Here is a 22,327-nt window from a genome sequence, read left to right as displayed (position 1 = left end):
GAATTTGGTGCCTGCATCATGTAGCCCTTCCAAAGTGTAGAGATGTTGATGTGTGCTGGAAGTAAAGTTTGTAAAACTTACTTCCTCTAATCCCAGCACTACAAGAAGATAATTTGTAGGTCAGCCTGGGCTACATGATGAACCTGTAACAGGTCCCCAGACCTTAGCACAACATACACCATGACAAAAGTACCATTCAGGCCTTGGAACCCAACACAGAGGCAACAACACCTGCCAAAGATGAAAACAAAGACCTAATCCGTCGAAGTCCAGAGTTCTGGGCAAGTCCCTAAATGTACTATGCTTGTTTTTTGGCTTCTGTAGTTCTGCTTCTGGCTAACTGTTCTTGTTAACTGAAGTATGTCAACCCAGGTGTGGTTTGGGGGGGGGGGGGGTGGGGACTCAAATGACTCCCAGTGTAGTCACCAGCTGGCTAATAAAGAGTTTCTATTGGCTTGAGTCTGTGTCTGAGTTGACTTCTCTGGTGGATTCCTCACAAGCCCTTGTGTAAACCCTGTGGACCACACCCCCGCTGGGTTTTGTTGTTTTTGAGAGGGTCTCACTGTGTAGCTCTGCCTGGGTTGGAGCTTTGTAGACCAGACAGACCTGGCACTCAGTCACCTGCCTGCTCTGCCTCCTGAGTGCTGGTTAAAGGCTTCCACCACCACAGCCAACAAAATCCCCTACTTTTGGGCGGTATGGAGCTCAGTTGGTAGAGTCCTTGCATAACACCTGACACCCCAGATTCAATCACCAGCACAATCAAGTTTTATACTCTAGAGAGATGGAAAGTTTGTAAATGTGATCTCCACATCGCTTCTTGGACTCACTCATACCAGTTTTACCTCACAGGTTGGAGAGGAGGGTAGAAAGTAGTAGCAAAGTGGAATACCTCATAAAATCCGTGTATTAGAACTTTTGCTTCATGTGTGTGTTACCCTGTGATTAACTCTAGGCCCTTTGCTTAAAGATCTAGTTTTGCTACTTGTGTAGGCACGTGCCTTTAATCCCAGCCCTTGGGAGGCAAAGGCCAGTAAATCTCTAGAGTTCAAGGCCAGTCTATCCTATATATGGGGACTCATCTCCAAAACACACACACACACACACACACACACACACACACACACACACACACATTTTATAGTAGGGCAGGGAGCCAATGCCTGTAATTCCAGTACTTGGAGATAGACAGGCCTATAGCAAATTTGAGGTCAGCAAAAAAAAAAAAAAAAGGGCAATAGATCAGAAATTATGCACCTGTAGCAAGGTTAGAGCCCCAAATACTTTTTTCTTTTGGCTTCCTGAATACACCAGCAAAGATTTTTCTCCCTCTCCCTCCTGTGAGGAATACAGGCGTGAGCCAAAGTAGAGTCCCAAATATTCTAGATGAAACAACTATTAATCACGTGTGTTTTAATAAGATTCTGGTCGAGGGGATCACACTGATACATAAATTACATTTTTTTTCAGTTCCAGGACCAGGTAAGGACAGAGCAGTCTGGTATCCATAAACGGAAAGGTGATGGCTCCAGGTTAGGACCATTTCTTCGTGACGTTGAGATGGTCTAGCTGGTCGGCAACGTATCTGTGCTCGGGGAACTTGGAAGTGGCGGCCGCCTTGATGGCCTCAAAAGCCTGCGCCCTGCGCTCCGCGGCGTGGCGGTACTCCTGCTCGGCTGTCAGGTAGGGCATGCTCAGCCAGTAGTGGTTCTCGGCCTCCACCTCCAGGCGCCGGATCATGTTCTCCTTCATCCGGAAGGACACGTTCCGCGGCCGCCGGTGCTTCCCGATCCACTGCCGGCCCGGAATGCGGCCGCGGAGGAGGACGGCGGTGAGGAACATGGCGTCTCCTGAGGAAAGCACACGAAAGCCGAGGTCGCTGAGACCCGGAGCCGGGAAGCGAGCAGCAAGCGTGCCACACCGGCTCCCACGTCCCGCGCCCGCCGGGCCGTCAACAGAGCACGCTCTGCCCCTGGCCGGAAGTGGAGGGCCTGGAGCCGGGCCGACGCCAGAGCACGCTCTGCCCCTGGCCGGAAGTGGAGGGCCTGGGACCCGGCCGACGCCAGAGCACGCTCTGCCCCTCGCCGGAAGTGGGGGGCCGGGTGCCGACCACTCTGCAGGGGACGATGGGCCTCCCCGAGGACCCACCTGGCCCACGAACTCACGACGATCTCACCTCCCAGTCCCTCAGACTCGGACCCACGCGAGGACGCACGCGCGCATGTCTTCCGGGGCTCGCTGGGGCTCCGGTGCGAGACTTCCGCTCTCGCGAGAGCCGTCCTCTGCGCCTGCGCGGAGCGGGCGACTCGTACTGGACGGTAGGATTCAAAAGAGTGGCGCGTTGGTGGGTGAGCGCGGAGGTCGGCGGTCAGCTCAGCTGCTCTCGGCATGAACCCTATCCAGAGTTTCCACTGTAAGCTGCGGGGTCTGGCCGCCGTGCTGGACGCCGAGACGGCCCGGCTGCTGCGAGCGCTGGAGGGCGAGGACGGCGGTGAGTGGGCGCGGTCCTCCGTGGACGGGGGCTCCCGCGAGGGTGGGCGAGGCTGACTGTGCTTTCCGGGCGTCCTGTGTGCGTTGGGTGCTTGTCAACAGCGTCCACATGCGTGGGATCGAAAATGCGCTAAGCCACGTTCTCTGTAGGTGTGAGTTGAAGCAGACATCTGCATTTTCTCCAGTAATAACGGTTTTCCAGTGCAAATACTCAGTACTGCTGGGTTTTTTGTTTGTTTGGTTTGGTTTTTCGAGACAGGGTTTCTCTCTGTAGCTTTGTGCCTTTTCCTGGATCTCACTCTGTAGCCCAGGCTGGCCTCGAACTCACAGAGATCCGCCTGCCTGGGATTACAGGCGTGTGCCACCACCGTCCGGCTGTGTTGTTGTTGTTTAAATAAGTAAAATTCACCACCATTCTTACTTGTATTAGAGATTAAAAATAGTAATAATAATTGCATGGCCGGGAGTAGTGGCACACGCCTTGAATCCCAGCCAGCACTCAAGAGGTAGAAGCAGGTGGGTTTCTGTGAGTTCTAGGCCTGCTTCCCATAGGGAGCTCCAGACCGACCGGTCTTTTTTTTTTTTTTTTTTTTTTTTTAAATCGTTGGAAAAGTGGTTCAGATTTTGAGATTATTTACTTAAAATGTCATAATTCTAATGTATCTTAAGTAATACTGCACCCCGTAGACACAGATTCTTCTTACTTGTGACTAACTCTCCATTTGGAAATGTTTTTGTGACTATAAAAGTAACATGCACGGTAGGAAATTTCAGAAATTCAAAAGAGACATCACTTACTGTTTTAGCAGTGTTTCTACCATTTTTATTTTAGGGGGTTAAAATGTGCTTTATTTGTTTATGTTTTTGGTTTTGTTTTCTTTTCCTTTTTCTGGAGCTGGGGACCGAACCCAGGGTCTTGCGCTTGCTAGGCAAGCGCTCTACCCCCGAGCTAAATCCCCAACCCCTTTGTTTATGTCTTTGAGCTAATGCTGAATAATAGACTAAAATGCATTTGTATTTTCGACTATATGAAAATTGCTTTTCACAGTTTGCTAGTCTATATTGTTACCAAAACATTATCTCTGCACAAATTTCATTTATTTTTTACAATAAAAACTTGTAATAATTCTTTAATTATTATGTAAAAATATACAAAAGATGATTGCCTGCAGATTCATCTTTGATAACTGTACAGGCTAATTTTATATCAGCTTGACACAGGCGAGAGTCATCTGCGAGATGGGGACCCCAGTTGAGAAAAATGCCCTTTTAAGACTGGCTAGGGTATTTTCTTAATTAGTGATTGATGAGGGTGGGCCCAGCCTACTGTGGGTGGTGCCATGCCCGGGTTGGTGGTCCTGGGTTCTGTAATAAAGCAGGCTGAGCAAGCCATGTGAAGCAAGCCAGTGAGCAGCTCCCCTCCCTGGCCTCTGTGTCAGCTCATACATCCAGGCTCCCAGGCCATTTGAGTTCCTTCCACTCCCTTCAGCGATGAACTGTGATGTGAAAGTGTCAGCCAAATAATTACCCTTTCCTCCCCAAGTTGCTTTGGTCATGGTGTTCCACTGCAGCAATAGAAACCCTAACTTAGACAATGACTATAGTGATGGATGATTAAATGGACTTATAAATTTTCTTTGAGATAATTTGCATACAGTAAAATCTTAAGAATGCATTTCATTTGGTTCTTAGTATAGTCAGTTGTGCAACTGTTAGTACAGAAGGTTTAGATTTTGATAACTTTCTGAAACTTCGTTACAGAAACCTTGCTTCTGTCTTTACAGGTTTCTTTGCTCCAGTAAACCCCAAACCCAAACTGATTCATTAAAATAGCTGGCCGGGCAGTGGTGGCACACCAAAAATTTAGTGTAATTCCTTAGACATAGCATGGTCTACAGAGTGAGTTCAAGGACAGCCAGGGCTATAGAGAAACCCTGTCTTGAAAAACGTTTAATGAACTACAGCATACACAAAGTATATAAATCTCCAGGCATGGCAGCCCATGTCTTTGATTCAGAACTGAGAGGCAAAAGCAGGTGGATCTGTGAGTTCAAGACCAGACTGGGTTCTGATCAGCACAGCAAGGGCTGTACAGTGAGACCTTATCTCACCAAATACAGTACACCTAACCAACAAATGTCCTACAACTGACACAATGGATTAAGACCCACTCTACAATGTGGGTGAACATGGGGGATGATGTTAACGATGGGGACTACATATTATAGGGTTCCTTTTACAGGAATAGGCAGGTGCACTCACACAGAAAGTAGACATAAGGTTGCCTGGAACCAGTGTGATGGACAGGGACAGGATTAAGGGGAACAGCTGTTTACTGGCATGGGAGCTATTTTCTTCTTTTTTTTGAGACAGGGTTTCCCTGTGTAGCTTTGGAGCCTGTCCTGGGTCTCACTCTGTAGACCAGGCTGGCCTGGAACTCACAGAGATCCTCCAGCTTCCCAAGTGCTGGGATTAAAGGCGTGCACTGCTGCTGCCTGGCTCCCAGCCAGATTTTTATGTCTAAGAAATTACACTAAATTGTTTATTTTCCTCGTGCTTATTTGTGGGAGCCCACAAAGGTTTTCTAGTGCGATCCTAGCTTGCTTTACACAGCAGGGCTGCATTAGGGGATGGCTGATCGCGTGCATGGTCACCCGGTGTTTAGGATGTCTGTGCTGGGGGAGGTCTTTTGCCTCACCTCTTGACATTCCTTTAAAAAGCACTTACTGAACTTTTTTCCTCCCTTTAAGACTTTGAGGATTCGCCAATGAGAATTTTATATGACCTTCACTCAGAAGTTCAGACTCTAAAGGTACTTAATTATTTATCATTTTTCCATGGTGGGTATTTTCTGTAGCTTAAGTTGTAGGTCTGGGTTGCTCAGAGATCCACCAGTCAGACAACGACTAAGATTTTAGTAAGAGGTGTTTTATTTACTGGCACCTGACTGATTGGCCTCAGGACTGCACCTGAGAGCGCTCCCAAGCTGCAGCATTTAGCCATATCAACCCAGGGCTTATCAAGGCAAAACCCAAAGACGACAGGTATTACTTTAACATATTTGTCTTGCAGGTGTCCTAGTCGTCTTTGAGCAGAGTAAGCAAGCTCGATTACAAAAGCAGAAATGGCAGTCAGTCTTGTGACCTACTGTCTCGCAGGACAGGCAGATTTTATGAGACAGTCAATTTTAAGAGTAGTCTTCAGTATCTGGGGAAAGAGGGAGGTGGGTGGTTAGGGTACAGCCTGTAAAGTCTAGGGCTTCTGTGTTAGAGGCTTGTTTGTTCTTTGGTCTCTCAAGCATAGTAAGTCTAAACTTTAAACGTAATGATAACTGTCACAAAGTCACTTAGATCATGTGTACTGTGTTTGCTTTCCTCCTGAAAGGATGATGTCAACACTCTTCTTGGTGAAGCAAGATTGGAAAGTCAAGAAAGCACACGTTTCATAAAGGCAACAAAAGTACTGATGAAAAAAAATTCAACAGACATCATGAAACTGAGAGAGTTTTTCCAGAAGTATGGCTATCAAGCACGTGACAAGGAAGATTCAGGTTAGATTGACTTGCATTTCTTAGCATCTCCATATGGAAGAAGGCCTTGAGTTCTGTCTGTCAGGTCGTTGAGTGAGCATTCAGCACTTTGTGCTGGTCAGTGGTCCACCAGAAAGTGGTCCTTGTGGGTCTTGAATTTGAGGAACCTCTTGGATAGTAGCAAGTCTGGGCTACATAGTAAGACTTGCAGCAAGACATAAAACTGCCCTTGCTCTCTGTTCCGTGGTGCTGGATGGAAGTGTCTTTGAGCTGTTAAAATGAAAAAGTGTATCTAGTTAGCTCTGCCATTAAGTAGCTGGAGAACCACTGGGAACTCCCTTAGATTCCTCCTCTGCAGAACAAGGTGCTTGAGCTATATAAATTGACAACTTTTTTAGTTGCAAACACCTGTAATCCTAGGAGCCAAGGGAAAGAGCCACCAGTTGAAAACTTGTTATTGCTCAGAGCCTAATATCTGCCCTTGCTTCTTAGTGTAAGGTGGGTTATTTAATGTATGTACTTCCTGAGGGTGCATAAAGACCAGTTAAGAGTGAGCATCGTCAGCCCTTTGGAGGCCAAGGCACACAGATCGCTAGAAGGAACCAGCTGCTGTGTTGTTGACCATTGTTAATGCTGCTGCTGCTGCTGCTGCCATTCTGCCTGTATCTCTAATGTGCTTCAGTGTCTTGGTCTTTTATGAAGATGGTCTTTGTATGTACAGAAAGCATTAATGAAATCCAACAAGTAATATATGTGTGGTAAGTATGTTAATCAACATGATGTACTAGAATTCGGTTTACTTTCCAAGTTAGAAAGTGTGTGATATAATTTGCTTTCCTCCTAAAATAATCATAGATTCAAATACTCCTCTCCTTTTCTTTTGTACTTGGGCACCTACAAGTCAAGTGTATGGTTGGCAAGACGGCTCTGGGTAAAGGCACTTGTCACCTAACCTGACAACCTGCATTTGGTCTCCAGGACCCACAAGGAGAGAGAATAGTCATTGCCACATGTACCCTGTGGCACACACACAGAATGAACAAAATGTAATTGAAAATTTTTACAAAATTAGAAGTATAAAATCATATTGTTTCAGTTTGTGTTAAATCTAGAACAGAGTTGATTATACACTAATTCCCTAATAATACTTTCAGAAAACACTAAAACTGATCAATAAATCTATTGAAGAATAGGAAATTGGATTTTATTTGTGGGTGTTGGTTTTTCAAAGCAGTTCAGTTTCTCTAAAGTGTCTAGATGGAATACAAGTAGGGTAGGTTGTATATATCAAACTTACAGAAGAGACAGTTGAAATGAAAGATTCAAAGAGTCAAGATTTCACCGACGTGGAACATTTGGGGTGGGCTATTCTGTGTTCTTTTAATATTCAAGAGATTTCCTGTCTTAGTGTCTGACCAGAGCTGACCTCTTTGACTTTTAATAGTCAAGAGATTCCTGTCTTAGTGTCTGACCAGAATTGACCTCTCTGACTTTTCCCCCCAGTATGTGAGCACGAAGTCAGTGACTCAGCCACAGAGTTGGCTGTGTGTGAAGACGTTCAGAAGCCTGGTGTGGAGGACCAGCCGGTTGATGCATGTGTCCTGAGCACTTCTGTTTCTGAAAAGCCTCTACGCAGCCCACAGCTTTCAGACTTTGGACTGGAGCGGTACATAGTCTCCCAAGTCCCACCAGACCCTCCCCAGACAGCTGACAGCCTTAAAGAAGAATGCGTATCTGAAACCCCTCCTGGCAAGGACTCTTCTGTCCCAGTGCTAAAGACTCCCAGGTGTGCTCTAAAGATGGATGATTTTGAGTGTGTAACTCCTAAATTAGAACACTTTGGTATATCTGAATACACCATGTGTTTAAATGAAGATTATACCATGGGACTTAGAAATATGAAGAACATGAAAAGGTAAGCAACTTGAAATTTTTTTATTAATTTTTTTGTTTTTGTTTTTTCGAGGCAGGGTTTCTGGAATCTCTGGCTATCCTAGAACTTACTCTGTAGACCAGGCTGGCCTCGAACTCACAGAGATCCACCTGCCTCCATCTCCCTTAGTTCTGGGATTAAAGGCATGCGCCACCACTGCCCGGCTAGCAACTTGAAATTTTTTCAAGATTTATTTTTGTTATTTTTAATTACATGGGTGGCTATGTGCTGGTAAGTGCAGGTGCCCTCAGAGGCCAGAAATGTTGGATCTCCCTTGGAACTGGAGGTACATGCAGTTGTGAGCTGTCTGATTTGGGTGCTGGGAACCAAACTCCGGGCCTAGAAGAGCCATAAGTGATACTAATTGCTGAGCCATCTCTCCAGCCCCTTGAAAATATTTTTGTTATTCTTTGAAAACTTTACACAGTGTTTTTGATCATATTCCCCCTAATCCCATTAGAATCTACCATCCCCCGATTCATGTCTTTTTTTTTTTTTTTTTTTTTTTTTTAAATGACCCATGGAGTCTGCTTTGTGCTGCCCATATACTGCTGGAGCATTGTCTATCTACCCTTAAAGGAAACAGACTATCCCTTTCCCAGCAGATGATAGTTGCCTATAGCTCCTCTGCTAAGGGTGGAACTTGATGGCCTTCCTCCTCCTCCATGTTGGGATTTTGTAGTTTAATCTTGTGCATTCTGTCAAAACTGCTATGGGTTCCTCTGCATAACTGCCTGTCTTGCCAGGAGAACACTGTTTGAATGCTGTCATCTACTGACTCTGGCTCTTAGAATCTTCCCACCTCTTCTTCTAAGATGATCCCTGAGTCTTGGAATGACATCCTATTTAGGGCTGAGCACTCCTGTAGTCTTTTACCCTCCCCATGTTGACTGTTATGGATCTCTGTGTTAACGGTCATCTGCAAAAAGAAGCTTCTCCAAGCTGAACGTGGTGGTGCACATCTTTAATCCCAGTGCTCAGGAGGCAGAGGTAGGTTGATCTGTCAAGAGTTCAAAGCCATCCTGGTTATGTAGTGAGTTCCAGGATGACTGGGGCTATGTAGAGAGATCCTGTCTCAAAGAACAAAACAAAAATAAAAAAATGAAGCTTCTTTGATAAAGATTCAGAGAGATCTAGTAATCAGGCTGGGTGAGGTGGTTCATTCCTTTAATCTCTGAGTTTGAGGCCAGCCTGGTCTACATAGCAAGCTCCAGGACAGCCAGGGCTACATGGATCTTGTCTTGAGAAAGGGTTGGGGGTGTGGGTACACTGATCTGCGAGCAAACAGTGTCATTAATCTGTCCATATATCAGGATTAATAGTAGTAGTTTGTGCCCCCCAAGACCCATTTAGCCATGAGTTTTTGTTCCCACTATTAGGCATGGGTTCTGTCTTGTGGATCAGTCCATAATTGCAATTTGAAAGTGATTATTTCTGAAACTCCAGTGGGCATATGTCATCTGTAATGTGTGAGATCTCCCTGATAACTCCGAAAGGTAACCCTTTCCAGGCACTGGGCTTTTTAATCTGATAGTTTGTGGTGTCTTGGGAATGGCACCATTGTTCCTGGTTATACGTTAACTCCATTTAAACTCTTCCATGTGTCTGTTTTAGGAAGCTTTTACAGTAGTAGTTCTCCATGACTTTTTCAAAGATTTTTAGTGTTACTGTCTGTCTATCCTGTCCTCATCCCCCACCCTACTTAATCCTTTTTACTCCATTTTTACACCCCCAACTCTACAACACACACACACACACACACACACACACACACACACACACACACACACAGGGCTGCATGGGTTCCACATACAAGAGAAGATGTGATGTTTGTCTTTCAGAGTCTGGGTTACCTCATTCAAAATGATTGTTCACATTTACCTGCGGATGTCATGATTTCATTTTTCTTATCAGCTGAATAATACTTCATTGTGTAAATGCACCTCCTTTTCATTCTCTGTTGTCAGTTGATGATCAAGTTAGCTCCTTCCATTTCCTGTAAAGCAGCAGTTGAGCAGGAATCTCTATAGTAGGAGGATATAGACTCTTGGGTACATGCCCAAGAGTGGTGCAGCTGAATCATGTGGAGGATCTATTTCTAGCTTTATGTGGAACTTCCACACTGATTTCCATAGTGGCTGCACCTGTGTAAACTCCCACCTGCAGTAAAAAAATGTGCTCCCCTTCCTGACATCCATGCCAGCAAAGCTTGGGTTTTGTGTTTGGTTGAGTCAGGGTCTCTTTGTGTAGTCCTGGAAGGCCTGAAGTTCACAGACCCCTGCCTCTGCCTTCTGAGTGCTGAGATTAAAGTTGTGTGCCACCACTCCTGGAGTTACTCTTTCATTTATTTATTTTTAAATCTTAGCCTTTGTGACTGGGGTAAGACGAGCTGCCCCTAATGTCCGCCGGGAACTGAACTGGGGTCTTCTGGAAGAGCAGGAAACACTGAGCCATCTCTCCAGCCCACTTTTAGAAAGATTTCCACTATTTCCTATTTTATCAGTGATTTCATCCATGAAGTGTAAGCTGTTGATTTCCTAAGGAGTGATAGAATCCACACAGCATGCAGTGTTCCCTTGTGTATTTGTGTGATTGGGCAGGTCAATCTTTGTGCAGCCTTGGCTGTCCTGGAACTCGCTCTGTAGCCCAGGCTGGCCCAAACTCACAGAGATCCACCTGCCCCTGCCTCCAGAGTGCTGGGATTAAAGTTGTGCACCACTGCTGCCCAGCCAGGGCAAGTCAGTCTTAATAAAATGACAGATTCAGTCTTTTTACTCTAAAATAATGAGGTGGGGTTTTTTTTGTTTTGTTTTGTTTTTAATTTTATTTTGTGTGTTGGGGTGTTTTATCTGAATGTATATCTGTGTATCATTCATGCCTGGTGAAGGAGGGTGTCAGAGCCCCTAGGATTGGAGATGGGAATTAAATCCTGGTCTTCTAGAAGAGCAGCCAGTGCTCTTAACCACTGACTCATCTTTCCAGCCTCCCTTTCCCCCAACTTGTTACTGGGCTTCAATAATTTTGCTTTCTATCAGATAGGCTAATAAAAAGCAAATCCTGCCACACTAGGTTATCAATGAAGTCTTGCTAATTTATTGCCTTTACATACTGGGTAAATCCCACAGATTTCCTTTAAGTTAGAGGTAGTTAATCCACTTCAGGACGATCAAGCAGGGCTTCACCTGTTGTTTCCCAAGTTTGCATGTATGTGCTGCCACACCTTGCTTTATAGGTTTGTATATTTAAAATAAATATGTTTAATACTTACATATTTAAAGATATAAAAGGTATATCAAATATTTTTTAAATTATTTTAATGATTTCCTCCATTGGTCTTTATTTTATACACCAAAAATGAACTTGCCCCAGACTGAAGTGTTAGAAGATGGAGTTTTCCTGCAAAGGTTGAATGTTAACTCTGTGACTTTGCAGCTCCCCTCTGAGCTGTGCCAGTGGAGAGGCCGTAGGGACAGAGCCTGTGACCAGTGACAATTCTTCAGCCATTCCTGGTTCCATAATCGAGCAGCTGGAAAAACCTGGTGAGTTTACAAATTAGCTTCTCCTGTGTACTCTTTCCTGGTTAACTTTGTACAAAATGATTCTCTAATTTTAGATTATTAACCTTAGGTAGTTTACTACATTGTTTGTTTTTAAATGTGCACATTTGTCTGTGTGAGGGTGTCGGATTCCCTGGAACTAAAGTTACAGATAGTTGTGAGTTACCATGTGGGTGCTGGGAATTGAACCTGGGTCCTCTGAAAGAACAGCCAGTGCTCTTAACTGCTGAGCATCTCTCCAGCCCCTTATTGCATCTTTTTAATTTGTGGTACTGGGTCTTATTCAGTACCATCCCACTTAAGTTCAGCTTGCTTTCATGGGGGAGAGATACATTTTTCATCTTTATTTCATGTCAGTGTTTGATTGCCTTCACATATGTCTGTGCACCACACGTGTGTGCCTAGTCCCGTTGGAGTTCAGAAGAGGGCGTTGGAGTTGCTGGAACTGGAGTTAGAGGTAGCTGTGAGCCACCATGTGGATGCTGGGAACTAGACCTGGTTCTTCCGCAAGAGCAGCCAGTGCTCCCAATGGCTGAGCCATCTGGCCAGCCCTGATAAGTTTTCAGCATTATTTCTGCTTATGTGCAGTATGTGTCAGGTTTTTGTTCTCCACAGTTGAACCTACTCTGGTTGGAAGTGTAGGTTATGGGGGGGCCAGAGGTTGAATAGAGTGTCTCCCTGATTGTTCAACACCTTAGCTTTTGAGGTGGGTTCTCCCATTGAAGCTGGAGCTCATTGATTTGACTATGCTGATAGGCCAGTGAGCTTGAGGGGTGAGCCTGCCATCCCCCTGGAGGGGCACTATTAGGAGGTGTGGCTTGTTGGAGGAAGTGTGTCACTGTGGAGGCGGGCTTTGCAGTCTCTTATATGCTCAGGCCCTGCCCAGTGAGACTGCCTACTCCCATTACCTGCATTCCAACATGTAGCAGTGGCCTCCTCCAGCACCTTAACTCCCTGCACGCTGCCATGCTCCCCACCACGAGGATAATGGACTGAACCTCGGAAACTGTAAGTGTAAGCCTCAGTTACATGTTTTCCTTAACAAGAGTGGCCGTGGTCACAGCAGCAGAAGTCCTGACTAAGACAGCTAGAGATCTGAACTCAGGTCCTCATGCTTGCAGAGCAGGCACATCTCCCCAGGTCATTAACTTGAAACAGATATGGTGAGGCACACCTGTGATTCTAGGAAGAGGCCAAGTTTGAGGCCAGCCTGGGCTACTTTGTCTCAGAAACAGTTCCACCCTTCAAAATAAATATTCAATATTTTTTCTTTAATTTAAAAAAAAAATCATGTGTAGGGGACTCAGTGTTTAAGAGCACTGGCTTCTCTTCCAGAGGACCCGGGTTCAATTCCCAGCACCCACATGGCAGCTCACACCTGTCTGTAACTCCAGTTCCAGGGCTTCTGACCTCCTCACACAGACGTAAATGCAGGTAAAACACTAGCGAACATAAATTTTTTTTAAAAATCGTTTTTATTTTTATGTATATGAGTATTTTGCCTACATGTATGTCCATACACTACATGTGCGCCTGCTGCCTGTGGTGGTCAGAAGAGGGCATTAGATACCCTGGACCTAGACTCCAAGTGACTATGAGCTGCCGTGTGGATGCTGGGGATCGAATTCAAGTCCTCTGGAAGAGCGGCCAGTGCTCTCAGACATGGAACCATCCCTTCAGCCATCATTTATTCTTTAATTTTTGCAAATCTGTGAGTTCTGTTCACCTAATTGGCAAATGTTTAAGACTCTCTTTATCTTTCCAAAGTTTTGCACTTCGTTTTAGGAAAAATATGCTAATTTCATGACATGTTATTAATAAAGCACTGTTGGTACAAGCAAGTTTAAAAATGTAACTGGCTTGTACTCATGGTAACTTACAGCTCACTCTATAAGGAAGAGCAGGACTGTATTAAAGAAATGTTTAGAGCCAGGCGGTGGTGGCGCACGCCTTTAATCCCAGCACTCGGGAGGCAGAGCCAGGCGGATCTCTGTGAGTTCGAGGCCAGCCTGGTCTCCAAAGCGAGTTCCAGGAAAGGCGCAAAGCTACACAGAGAAACCCTGTCTCGGAGAAAAAAAAAGAAAAATGTTTAGAGAAAGACAACAGCTCACGTCTCTGTCACAGGAAGGCACTGGGTGGGGCAGGAGCAGAAGAGCTGCCGCCAAGAGACTGCTATCATTCTTTCTAAATGTGGATGGGTGTTTTGTCTGCATGGATGTCTGTGCACCGTGTCCATGCATGTCTGGTTCCTTCAGAGGCTAGCTAGGAGAGGATATCGGATCCCTTGGGACTGGAGTTACAGATGGTTGTGAGCTGCCGTGTAGGCATTGGAAATTGAACATTAGTTCTCTGGAAGAGCAGCCAGTGTCCCAACCACTGAGCTTTCTCTTCAGCTCCCAAGAATTTTGGGGTGTGTGTGTGTGTGTGTGTGTGTGTGTGTGTGTGTGTGTGTGTATGTTTTAAATGAAATTTCGTCTAGAGAGATGACTCAGCAGGAAGAGCATTAGCTGCTCTTTCAGGGACGTGGTTTGATTTCCTGGCTCACAACCATCTGTGACTCCAATTCCAGGGTCTCCAATGTCCTTTTCTAATCTCCACAGGCACAAATATGCACATTCATGCTGACAAAACGACCATATACATAAAAGTGAATAAATGAATAGAGTGTGGGCTTTTTTAAAAGTATGGCTGGGGAGATAGTTCATTTAGTAAAGTGTTTGCCACACATACCTGAAGACTTAGGTTTGGGTTCCCAGAACTTGTATAAAAGTCCAGGCACAGTAATACGTGCATGTTGGTGCCTGCCCTGGGGGAGGCAGAGACAGAAGAACCTCTCAGGCTTGGTGAGAGACTATCTCAAAAAAAAGATCTCAGCACTTGGGAGACAGACAGGTGGAGCTCTGCATTTAAGGCTAGCCTGGTCTACAGAGTGAGTCCCAGGACAGCTGTAGCTACACAGAGAAACCTGTCTCGAAGCCACACAAACAAAAAGATGGGTGCAGCTGAGAAAGACACTTGGTATCTGCCTCTAGCCTCAGTCATGTGTACTGCAGCACACTTGTGCACACACCACACTAACAAGCGTTACACACCACACCACTCACCCCAAAAAAGAGAAAGGAGAATGAATGTGTATTTTAAGACGGTGTCTCACCGTGAGTCTTGAACTCTTCCTCTGAGTTCTGGGATTACAGGTTTGAACCACCATGTCTAGTTAAAATACCTTTTTTAAAAAGATTTATTTATTTTTATTTTATGTATGTGAGTGTTTTGCCTGCTTGAATATCTGTGCACCATGTGTGTAGTGCCCACAAAGGTGCAGAAGAAGACAGTGGAATCTTGGAACTCATACTACAGGTTGTTGGGAGCTGCCTGTGAGTTCTCAGAACTCACCTAGGAACTGGACAAGAGCAACTGCTCTTAACCACTGAGCCACCGCTTCCCTCCCAACTTCACCTTTCTGGTCCTCCTCCACCTAGTTTCTGTAGTAGTAGGGGTTGAACTCCGGGCTTCGGGCATGCCAGGCAAGCACTCCACCAATTGAAGTGTAATATACCCAGCCCGTTACGGTTTACTTGTTTGTTTTTGTTTGTTTGTTTTGGGGGTTTTCTTGTTTTGTTTTGTTTTTTTAATTTTTATTTGTTTGTGTGTGTGTGTGTGATGATGATGATGATGATATTTGTAATGTTTGTATACAAGTATGGGTATGTGCTTGTCATAATGTGTATGGAAGTCCAAGGAAGACCTTTGAGTGCATTAATCACCAGTCATAAGGTTGATGTGGCAAGTGATTTTACCTGCTGAGCTAGTTCAATGGCCTGTTTACACAGTTTTTAATAGATTGATTTATAGTTATCTTTGTAGCTAATTTCATTTTTTTAAAATTATTTTGATAGTAGGGACTGAACCCAGGGCCTTAGCAAACATCTGACAACTGAGTTAGATCCCCAATAGTTGGTTGCTATTATATATTACCTATTACAGCAGAATTCATTACTTTGTACGGCTTCTATACCATGCAACTTTTATTATTAATGATAAGTATATATGTTAATTTAACAGTTTTGGTTTTCCTTGTCCAGCCAAACCACACACCATACTTAGATTTTTAGAACAACAGTAACAAAATATACAGGCTCAATTGACAGTGCTTTTAAATTAAAATGGCTCAGTGGTTAGGAGTACATACTACTCTTCTAGAGTACCTGGATTCTGTTCCTAGCACCCACATCAGGCACTCACAACCACCTCTACCTCCAGCTCCAAGGATAGCTGACTGCTTTGGCACCTGTACTCAAGTACGTACACACACACACACACACACACACACACACACACACACACACACTTTTAAAAATAAAAATTTTAAAAGTTGGATACTTCAATTTAATTTTCATGCCTATTTTATGTCTTCTAGATGCTGAATATACAAATTCACCATTGCCACCTAAATTCTGCACCCCTGGTTTGAAAATTCCGTCTACAGTAGACAATGGAGCTTTGGTAAAGTTCTAAAGTTAAAAACTGTAATCTTCCTCCTTAGGGCTCAGACATGACTTCTGGACTCTGTGTCTAACAGAGGAGATCAGTGAAGCTCTTAGGAGTACATGTCCAGTGCATTCTGAGAAGTAGTTTAGCACCATCGATTAGGACCCGTAGATTTTTCCCTGTCATGCCAAAAATCTGTTAAGGGGAATTGAGACATACTTAGAGAATAACAATATAGACAAGAGTACAGGAATGTAACAATTAGTGAGAAAGTGAGCACATCTAAGAGCTGGTGCCAAGTGTCTGTCACAGTCTAGAGACCGGATAACCAAGCAAAAAGAACATTTTCAAGAGATTTGATGTCCCTGAAGAGCAATGATTATATACACGCATATATTTTAAGAAAAAAGAATCGGGGGTGGGGGGTGTGGTGGTGCTGGTGGTGCACACCTTTAATTCTAGCACTCAGGAGGCAGAGGCAGGTGGATCTCTGTGAGTTTGAGGCCAGCCTGGTCTACAGAGAGAGCTCCAGGACAGGCTCCAAACCTACACAGAGAAACCCTGTCTTGAAACCTTCCCTTCCCCCACTCCCCAAAAAGAAGAAAGAAAAAAGAATGAGTAGAAACAGATCAAAGTGGTTCTCCCTAGGTAACAGATTTTTAAGTAATTTTCTGTCTCCCTAGCTCAGTTTTCCCTGTTAACTTCTTTAACATAATGAAAACCTTCCTGGTGAGAAGGCTTCCTCAGTCAGGTGAGACAGCTGAGGTATCCAGTAAGACTGTTGATGGTGGGGTGCTGTCATTTTTAGTGTTCAGTGTGGCAGCCACTAATCAGGCAGTTTTTAAGCACCAAACTGTAGCTTGGTGCACTCGAGCTGTGACTAGTTATCCGATGAGACAGTGCATCTGTAGACAGTTTCTTTTAACGGGTTGACTGCCTGCAGGTACTTGCCATTTTTCAGTTCATTTACATCCTTGTTGAGTGTGTGTGTGTTCTGTTTAGGAGAAAGGGTGTCCTGTAGCTCAGAGTGGCCTTGACCTTGCTTTATAGTTGAGAATTGACTGTGACCTCCTCCTCACGCTCTTGCCTGCACCACCACGCCCACTTGTGTTTCTGTCCCTGTGGAAGGCACCCTATTGCTGTGCTGTTCCTCACCACTCTTTCTTTATTAACTTGAGACCTAGTGTGAGTTAAGTGTATGCTGAGCCTCTCTCTCTGAGATGTGGGAGCCTGCCTGCGTGTATGCAGACAGCGTATATGAAGATTCTGTTCTGAGCTGGGCTTTGATGTCTGGCCCAGACTAGTTCTTCTCCTCTTGTTCTCTTCTCTGCCCTTAGCACCTAAATTCTGCAGCTTTGGTCAAGTTTCCTAAGTTAAAGCTCTAATCTTCCCCTTAGGACTCAGACACTGCTACCCACTTGAGCTCTCAATGGCTCAGTTTGGTGCTGCCTGGGATGGGATAGGATGGGATCCGGGGTTCAGCCACTATTCATTTTGAGTTCTCCCTGAAAGCCTGTATTAGTAGTGAAGATAGGCCTTTGTCTTCTATGTAAGATTTTCTTGATTTGGGTAGAACTCAGTCAGGAATGTGGGATCATTTGGGGCCTGCTTTAGTAGACTCCAATAGAGCCAATTAAAAAAAAGTTTATTTACAGCACTACTTACTTCCATAATTCAATGATTTATTTTTATTCTGCAGGTATATAAAAATTATCCATTAGCAAAACCAAATAGTTCATCAAGTGATTTGGAAGTTAAAGACTGTGATCCATTAATTCTAAATTCAGATGAATGCTATGAGAATTTTGCAGACCCCCCTTCTACAATGACTTCTTGTGAAAATATCAGAACACCTTCTCCTCCAAAAGTCACTGCAATTCCAGAAGACATTCTCCAGGTTATTGCCAAGCTATTTTCTTCTAATATTTTCAAAATTATTTATTTGTGTTAGAGAACCGAAATTGCATATAAACTGCCATATTTACCATCAAGCCAACATGTGACTTTAGGTATTGAGAAAATCCTTAAGGTCTTCCTGCACCAGATACCAGTTCCTAAGTTGGTTACTGATGTTCCGAAGGAGGTGTTTTCTCTCTAAATTTGTGTCCTACAGTGTGTTGTTTCTGTGAGTTTTTAGCTGTGGTTGCCACTTTGGTTATTCATTGTTCCACTGAAAGTGAGTGCCCTTTCCCCTATTCACCACAGCCTGGGGGAGGTGGTCATTAATAACTCAAACTGATTGATGTGATATTCAAATAGCTGACTCTGTAGTATGGCATCACCAACTAGTAGATACTGCTGACCGCTCAGACCCTGACTCATCCACTTATAGTGTTGGCCATCAGTACTTAGTGCAAAGAATAATCTAAGTGCCATGAGAACAGAAAACTGAGAAAATACCTAAATGCCAGTAGAACTGATTCACCCTGCGAGATCAACAAAGGATCTGTTACATATTTGTCTTTTTTAAAAAATATTTATTGCATTTTTAATTATGTGTATAATGTATGTGTATCTGTGGGGTATATACCTGCCTATGAGTGAAGGTGCCTGAGTAGTCAGAGAGGGTGTCAGATGCAGAGTTACAGGCAATTGTGAGCTGCCCAAAGTGGGAGCTGGGAACCGACCTCTGGTCCTCTGTAAGAGCAGTGCATGCTCTTAACTGCTGTCTCCAGACCCTCCTCCTGACTGCCTGCTTTCTTGGGAGGTAAACTACACAGAACGTCTGTCTTTATGAGGGTGTATATGGAGGGTTAGTATTTCCTGTTGTGGGTTTCATTATGAGAAGGTAAGGAGACCTAATCTTTGTTTGGTGGTTGTTTGCTTTTCTTACAGTGCTGGGGGCAGAACACTGGGACTATATATGGTACAGATGCACTCTACCTTTTATTACATGTCCAGGGACACCTTACAGTCAGTATGCTGCTTCTAGTTTCTTTCTTTTAATGTTTTAATTAGCATGTGTTAATTATATAGAGTAATGGGTTTCATGATTTTTTTTTCCCCTTTTTGCTTTGAGACAGGGTTTCTCTGTGTAGTCCTGGCTGTCCTGGATCTCGCTCTGTAGACCAGGCTAGCCTCAATTCAGAGAGATCTGCCTTCTTATGCCTCCCGAGTGCTGGAATTAAAGGCATGCAGAACCACTGCCCAGCTTACATGATAACATTTTCATACATGTACATAATCTGTTAATGTCACATATGCACAAACATCCATTACCTTCTGTTAAGAGAGAGGGGGTGAGTGTGTCCTCAAATGAGTCTCCTTGGGGCTGTTGAGGACTGGCTATGCCCCTGAAGACAATGTCTCACCCTCCTCCTCAACTGTCTAGACACATGGAGGGCAGAGGTAGGGAGGGCCTGTGAGCCTCTCCCCTCCATGATGGGTGTTCATTTGCTCAGTCTTGTGGAGACACAGTGCACATGCCTATAGCCACTGTGCCCCTTCTCCTCTTCAGTGTGTAGACTTCCTGTCTACACCATCATCAGGACTCAACACGGCTCTCAGGCATTGATTCTAGTACACGTGTATTTAGAGTTGAGACATCCTGCTTTATGCGAAGTTCATTTTGTTTTCTTTGCTGGTCAGTGTCTGTTTGGACTGCTGCTATTTTTAAGTATTTTATATAACCTTTATCGAATTATTCATGGCTCTTCTGGAATGTTTAGAACACCTTCCAGATTTTTCATTGTTTTTGTTTTAGATGTTAACAAAGCACAACTCAAACCTAGCTACTCCACTGGAGGTTAAAGCTATGCCATCCAGGAAAGGCTTCCTCAAGTACGGGGGACAGAGCATCCGAGGTGCTGCCAACAAGGAAAACTGGTGACGCCACCGCAGAACGTGCCTGTGTTACCCGAGCACTTGAAAACTGGGTAAGAATGCCTAGTGCTGATTCCATTTTCATTTGCCTTGCCAGTGCGGGTGAACGGCCTAGCTCCACCTGAGTGTGGAGCTGGCCCTTGAATCTCACCTTCCCAAGTTAGCAAGTCTGCTGGTGCGGCAATGAATCTATTCCCAACTTCCCTTCATAAAAAATTTATTATTCTTGAAACAAGGTCTTAACTGTATAACCTTGGCTGGCCTGGAACTTGTTACATAGACCCGGCTGGCCTCAAATCACACATCTGCCTGCCTGCCAGCCTTGGCACATGCCACCAGCCTCTCTTTTAAAGATTTCTTGTGTTTGCGTGCATGCACGCGCATATAAAATACTTAGCTACCATATTGCCTTCTGTCCTGACATCTCTTAACTGTCCTTACTTGGTTTTGTTTGTTTGTAGGAATTCTAGTGTGGATACATCCAATAAAGACACTGGACAGCTGGCCTCTCTAGCTTGGTCACCCAGCAGATCCAAACTTCATTCTTTCTGGAAGATTCTGGACAATTCCCCTGAGCCAGGAGCCTTGGGAACATCTTAATTCTAGAACTATCTAATATCCTTCTGGACCCAAGATCATTCTGATCAAGAACAGCTAGAAAGTAGTTCTCTTACGTTCATGACAGTGCTTTGGGGACAGTTTAGCACTGCAGCCAGTAGGGGAATGAGGAGCTGGTGTTCTAGAGAGACCAGCTAAAATTCTGAGAAGAAGATTGGCAAATACCATAAGGTACCTAATGGGCTTAGGGAATTTTCCTTTTTTTTTTTTTTTTTTTTTCCTAACCCCGAGACAGGGTTTTTCTGTGTAGCCCTGGCCGTCCTGTGTCCTGGAACTCACTCTATAGACCAGGCTGGCCTTGAACTCAGAGATCCATCTGCCTCTGCCTCCCGAGTGCTGCAATTAAAGGAGTGTGCCACCACCACCTAGCAGCTTTAGGAAATTTTGTGTGGCATAAAGATTATTCTAATTATGCATTGAAAATTAAGTGGAAGAATTCCAGGGTAATTCTAAGTATTTGTATAAATTTGTTACATAATAAAACGATTTTCAAAGTAAAACTCTAGCCCACCTTTTATGTGCTGCTGACTCTGAAATTTTTTTCAGCCCTTTTCACTACATGGCATTTGTGGCCATGAGTCCACATAACTGAGAGACCACTGAGGGGGTGAAGAGTGGCTGGGGAGAAGGCTCCGTGGCTTAGAGCGCTTGTTGCTTCCAGGTATCCATGTGGTAGTTTCCAGCCATCCATAACTCCAGATCCAGGGCATCTGATGCCCTCTTCTGACTTCATGGGCACCAAGCACACACAGATGTGGTACACATACTACATGCAAGCAAAACATATAAAATACAATGAGTAAATCTAATAAAAAAATTAAGACTTATTTATTATTATGTATACAGAAGAGGGCACCAGATCTCATTACAGATGGTTGTGAGCCACCCTGCGGTTGCTGGGAATTGAACTCAGGACCTCTGGAAGAGCAGTCAGTGCTCTTCACCTCTGAGCCATCTCGAAAAGTGGGAAGAAGAGAGTGTTGAAAGAGGCTAGTGACTCAGGAAGCATTTTAGGCAGAGCGATCGTTTGGTGCTGCTGAGAATAGGGAGGCTTGAGTTTTGGTGTTGGGTTTGTCAAAGTTGATGTTAATTTTTGACGTGAAGTTTGGGGTGGACTGATAAAAACGGGGTGGGGAGGATGGGGAACAGAGAGCAGGTTTGGGCAACTCTTTGGAGTTTTGCTAAACAGTTAATAAATGGATGGAGCTAGAAGGGAAAGACAAGACTTTTTTTCAGGGTTAGTGGTAGACTTTGGGCTTAAGCTTTGCTTGTTTTGGCCTTGGCCCCTCCCTCACGTTATATAAATTTGTTCCCGAGCCTCCCCTCAGCACTTCCCTCGTCTCCATAGCTTGTTACTTAGAATGATGCTTCTAGTTCAAGCTGCCCACACCGTGGTCTTTCCAGGATGTTTTCCCTGCTCTTTTTAAATGAGATCCAAGATGTTTACTGTAGCCTAGGTGATTGCTCTCCTGCGGTGTGTGCCTTAGCCACACCAGTTTTCAGCTTCCTGCCTACTCTTCATTCTCTTCTGCCTTCAGGCAGTTGGCAGTTTGCCTCCTTCTCTATACTTAAGAACTTACGGCTCACTGGGCAGTGGTGGCACACACCTTTAGTTCCAGCACTCAGGAGGCAGGGGCAGATGGATCTCTGAGTTCAGGGCCAACCTGGTCTATAGAGCGAGTTCCAGGACAGCCAGGGCTACACAGAGAAACCCTGTCTGTCTCGAAAACCCGGGAGAAGAACAAAACTTACGGCTCAATCAAACAGCATTGCTAACTCTGGCACAATGCTGGGGACTATGTGCAGAGGCACGCCTGGAGCCACATAGAGTGAGTCTACCTGGACACAGCCCACACAGGCCCTGCAAGGCAGGTACGTTTCCTCCATTGT

At 44.6% G+C, this 22,327-nt stretch overlaps 2 protein-coding genes across 3 annotated transcripts; one reads left to right on the top strand and one right to left on the bottom strand.

Moving 5' to 3' along the window:
• Positions 1 to 1,387: 1,387 nt before the first annotated feature.
• On the bottom strand, positions 1,388 to 2,263 carry Mrpl57 (mitochondrial ribosomal protein L57). Of its 2 annotated transcripts, none has more exons than XM_036198467.1 (2): positions 2,149 to 2,263; positions 1,388 to 1,850 (listed from the first exon to the last, which is right to left on the bottom strand). In XM_036198467.1, the coding sequence occupies exon 2, from the start codon at positions 1,840 to 1,842 to the stop codon at positions 1,534 to 1,536; it is 309 nt and encodes a 102-aa protein (XP_036054360.1). In that variant the 5' UTR covers positions 1,843 to 1,850; positions 2,149 to 2,263; the 3' UTR covers positions 1,388 to 1,533. The 2 variants fall into 2 exon arrangements, with proteins under 2 accessions (XP_036054360.1, XP_036054361.1); XM_036198468.1 differs by having other exon boundaries at positions 2,177 to 2,260.
• Positions 1,515 to 20,615, top strand: Ska3 (spindle and kinetochore associated complex subunit 3). The gene is made up of 9 exons (XM_036198466.1): positions 1,515 to 2,491; positions 5,241 to 5,302; positions 5,875 to 6,040; positions 7,523 to 7,934; positions 11,385 to 11,491; positions 15,927 to 16,012; positions 17,697 to 17,894; positions 19,701 to 19,872; positions 20,281 to 20,615. Exons 1-8 carry the CDS (start codon positions 2,389 to 2,391, stop codon positions 19,824 to 19,826), a joined length of 1,260 nt encoding a protein of 419 aa, XP_036054359.1. The 5' UTR covers positions 1,515 to 2,388; the 3' UTR covers positions 19,827 to 19,872; positions 20,281 to 20,615.
• The last annotated feature ends 1,712 nt before the right edge of the window (positions 20,616 to 22,327 follow it).

Source organism: Onychomys torridus, chromosome 9 (genome assembly GCF_903995425.1).
Source record: "Onychomys torridus chromosome 9, mOncTor1.1, whole genome shotgun sequence".
NCBI lineage: Eukaryota > Metazoa > Chordata > Mammalia > Rodentia > Cricetidae > Onychomys > Onychomys torridus.
Note: the sequence above shows the minus strand (reverse complement) of the source record. Positions and strands in the feature narration are given on the sequence as shown.

Coding starts and splice junctions, on each gene's coding strand:
- Ska3 (XM_036198466.1), top strand. CDS start 2,389: ATGAACCCTATCCAGAGTTTCCACTGTAAGCTGCGGGGTCTGGCCGCC. Junction 2,492..5,240: donor GCTGGAGGGCGAGGACGGCG/GTGAGTGGGCGC, acceptor CCTCCCTTTAAG/ACTTTGAGGATTCGCCAATG. Junction 5,303..5,874: donor CAGAAGTTCAGACTCTAAAG/GTACTTAATTAT, acceptor TCCTCCTGAAAG/GATGATGTCAACACTCTTCT.
- Mrpl57 (XM_036198467.1), bottom strand. CDS start 1,842: ATGTTCCTCACCGCCGTCCTCCTCCGCGGCCGCATTCCGGGCCGGCAG.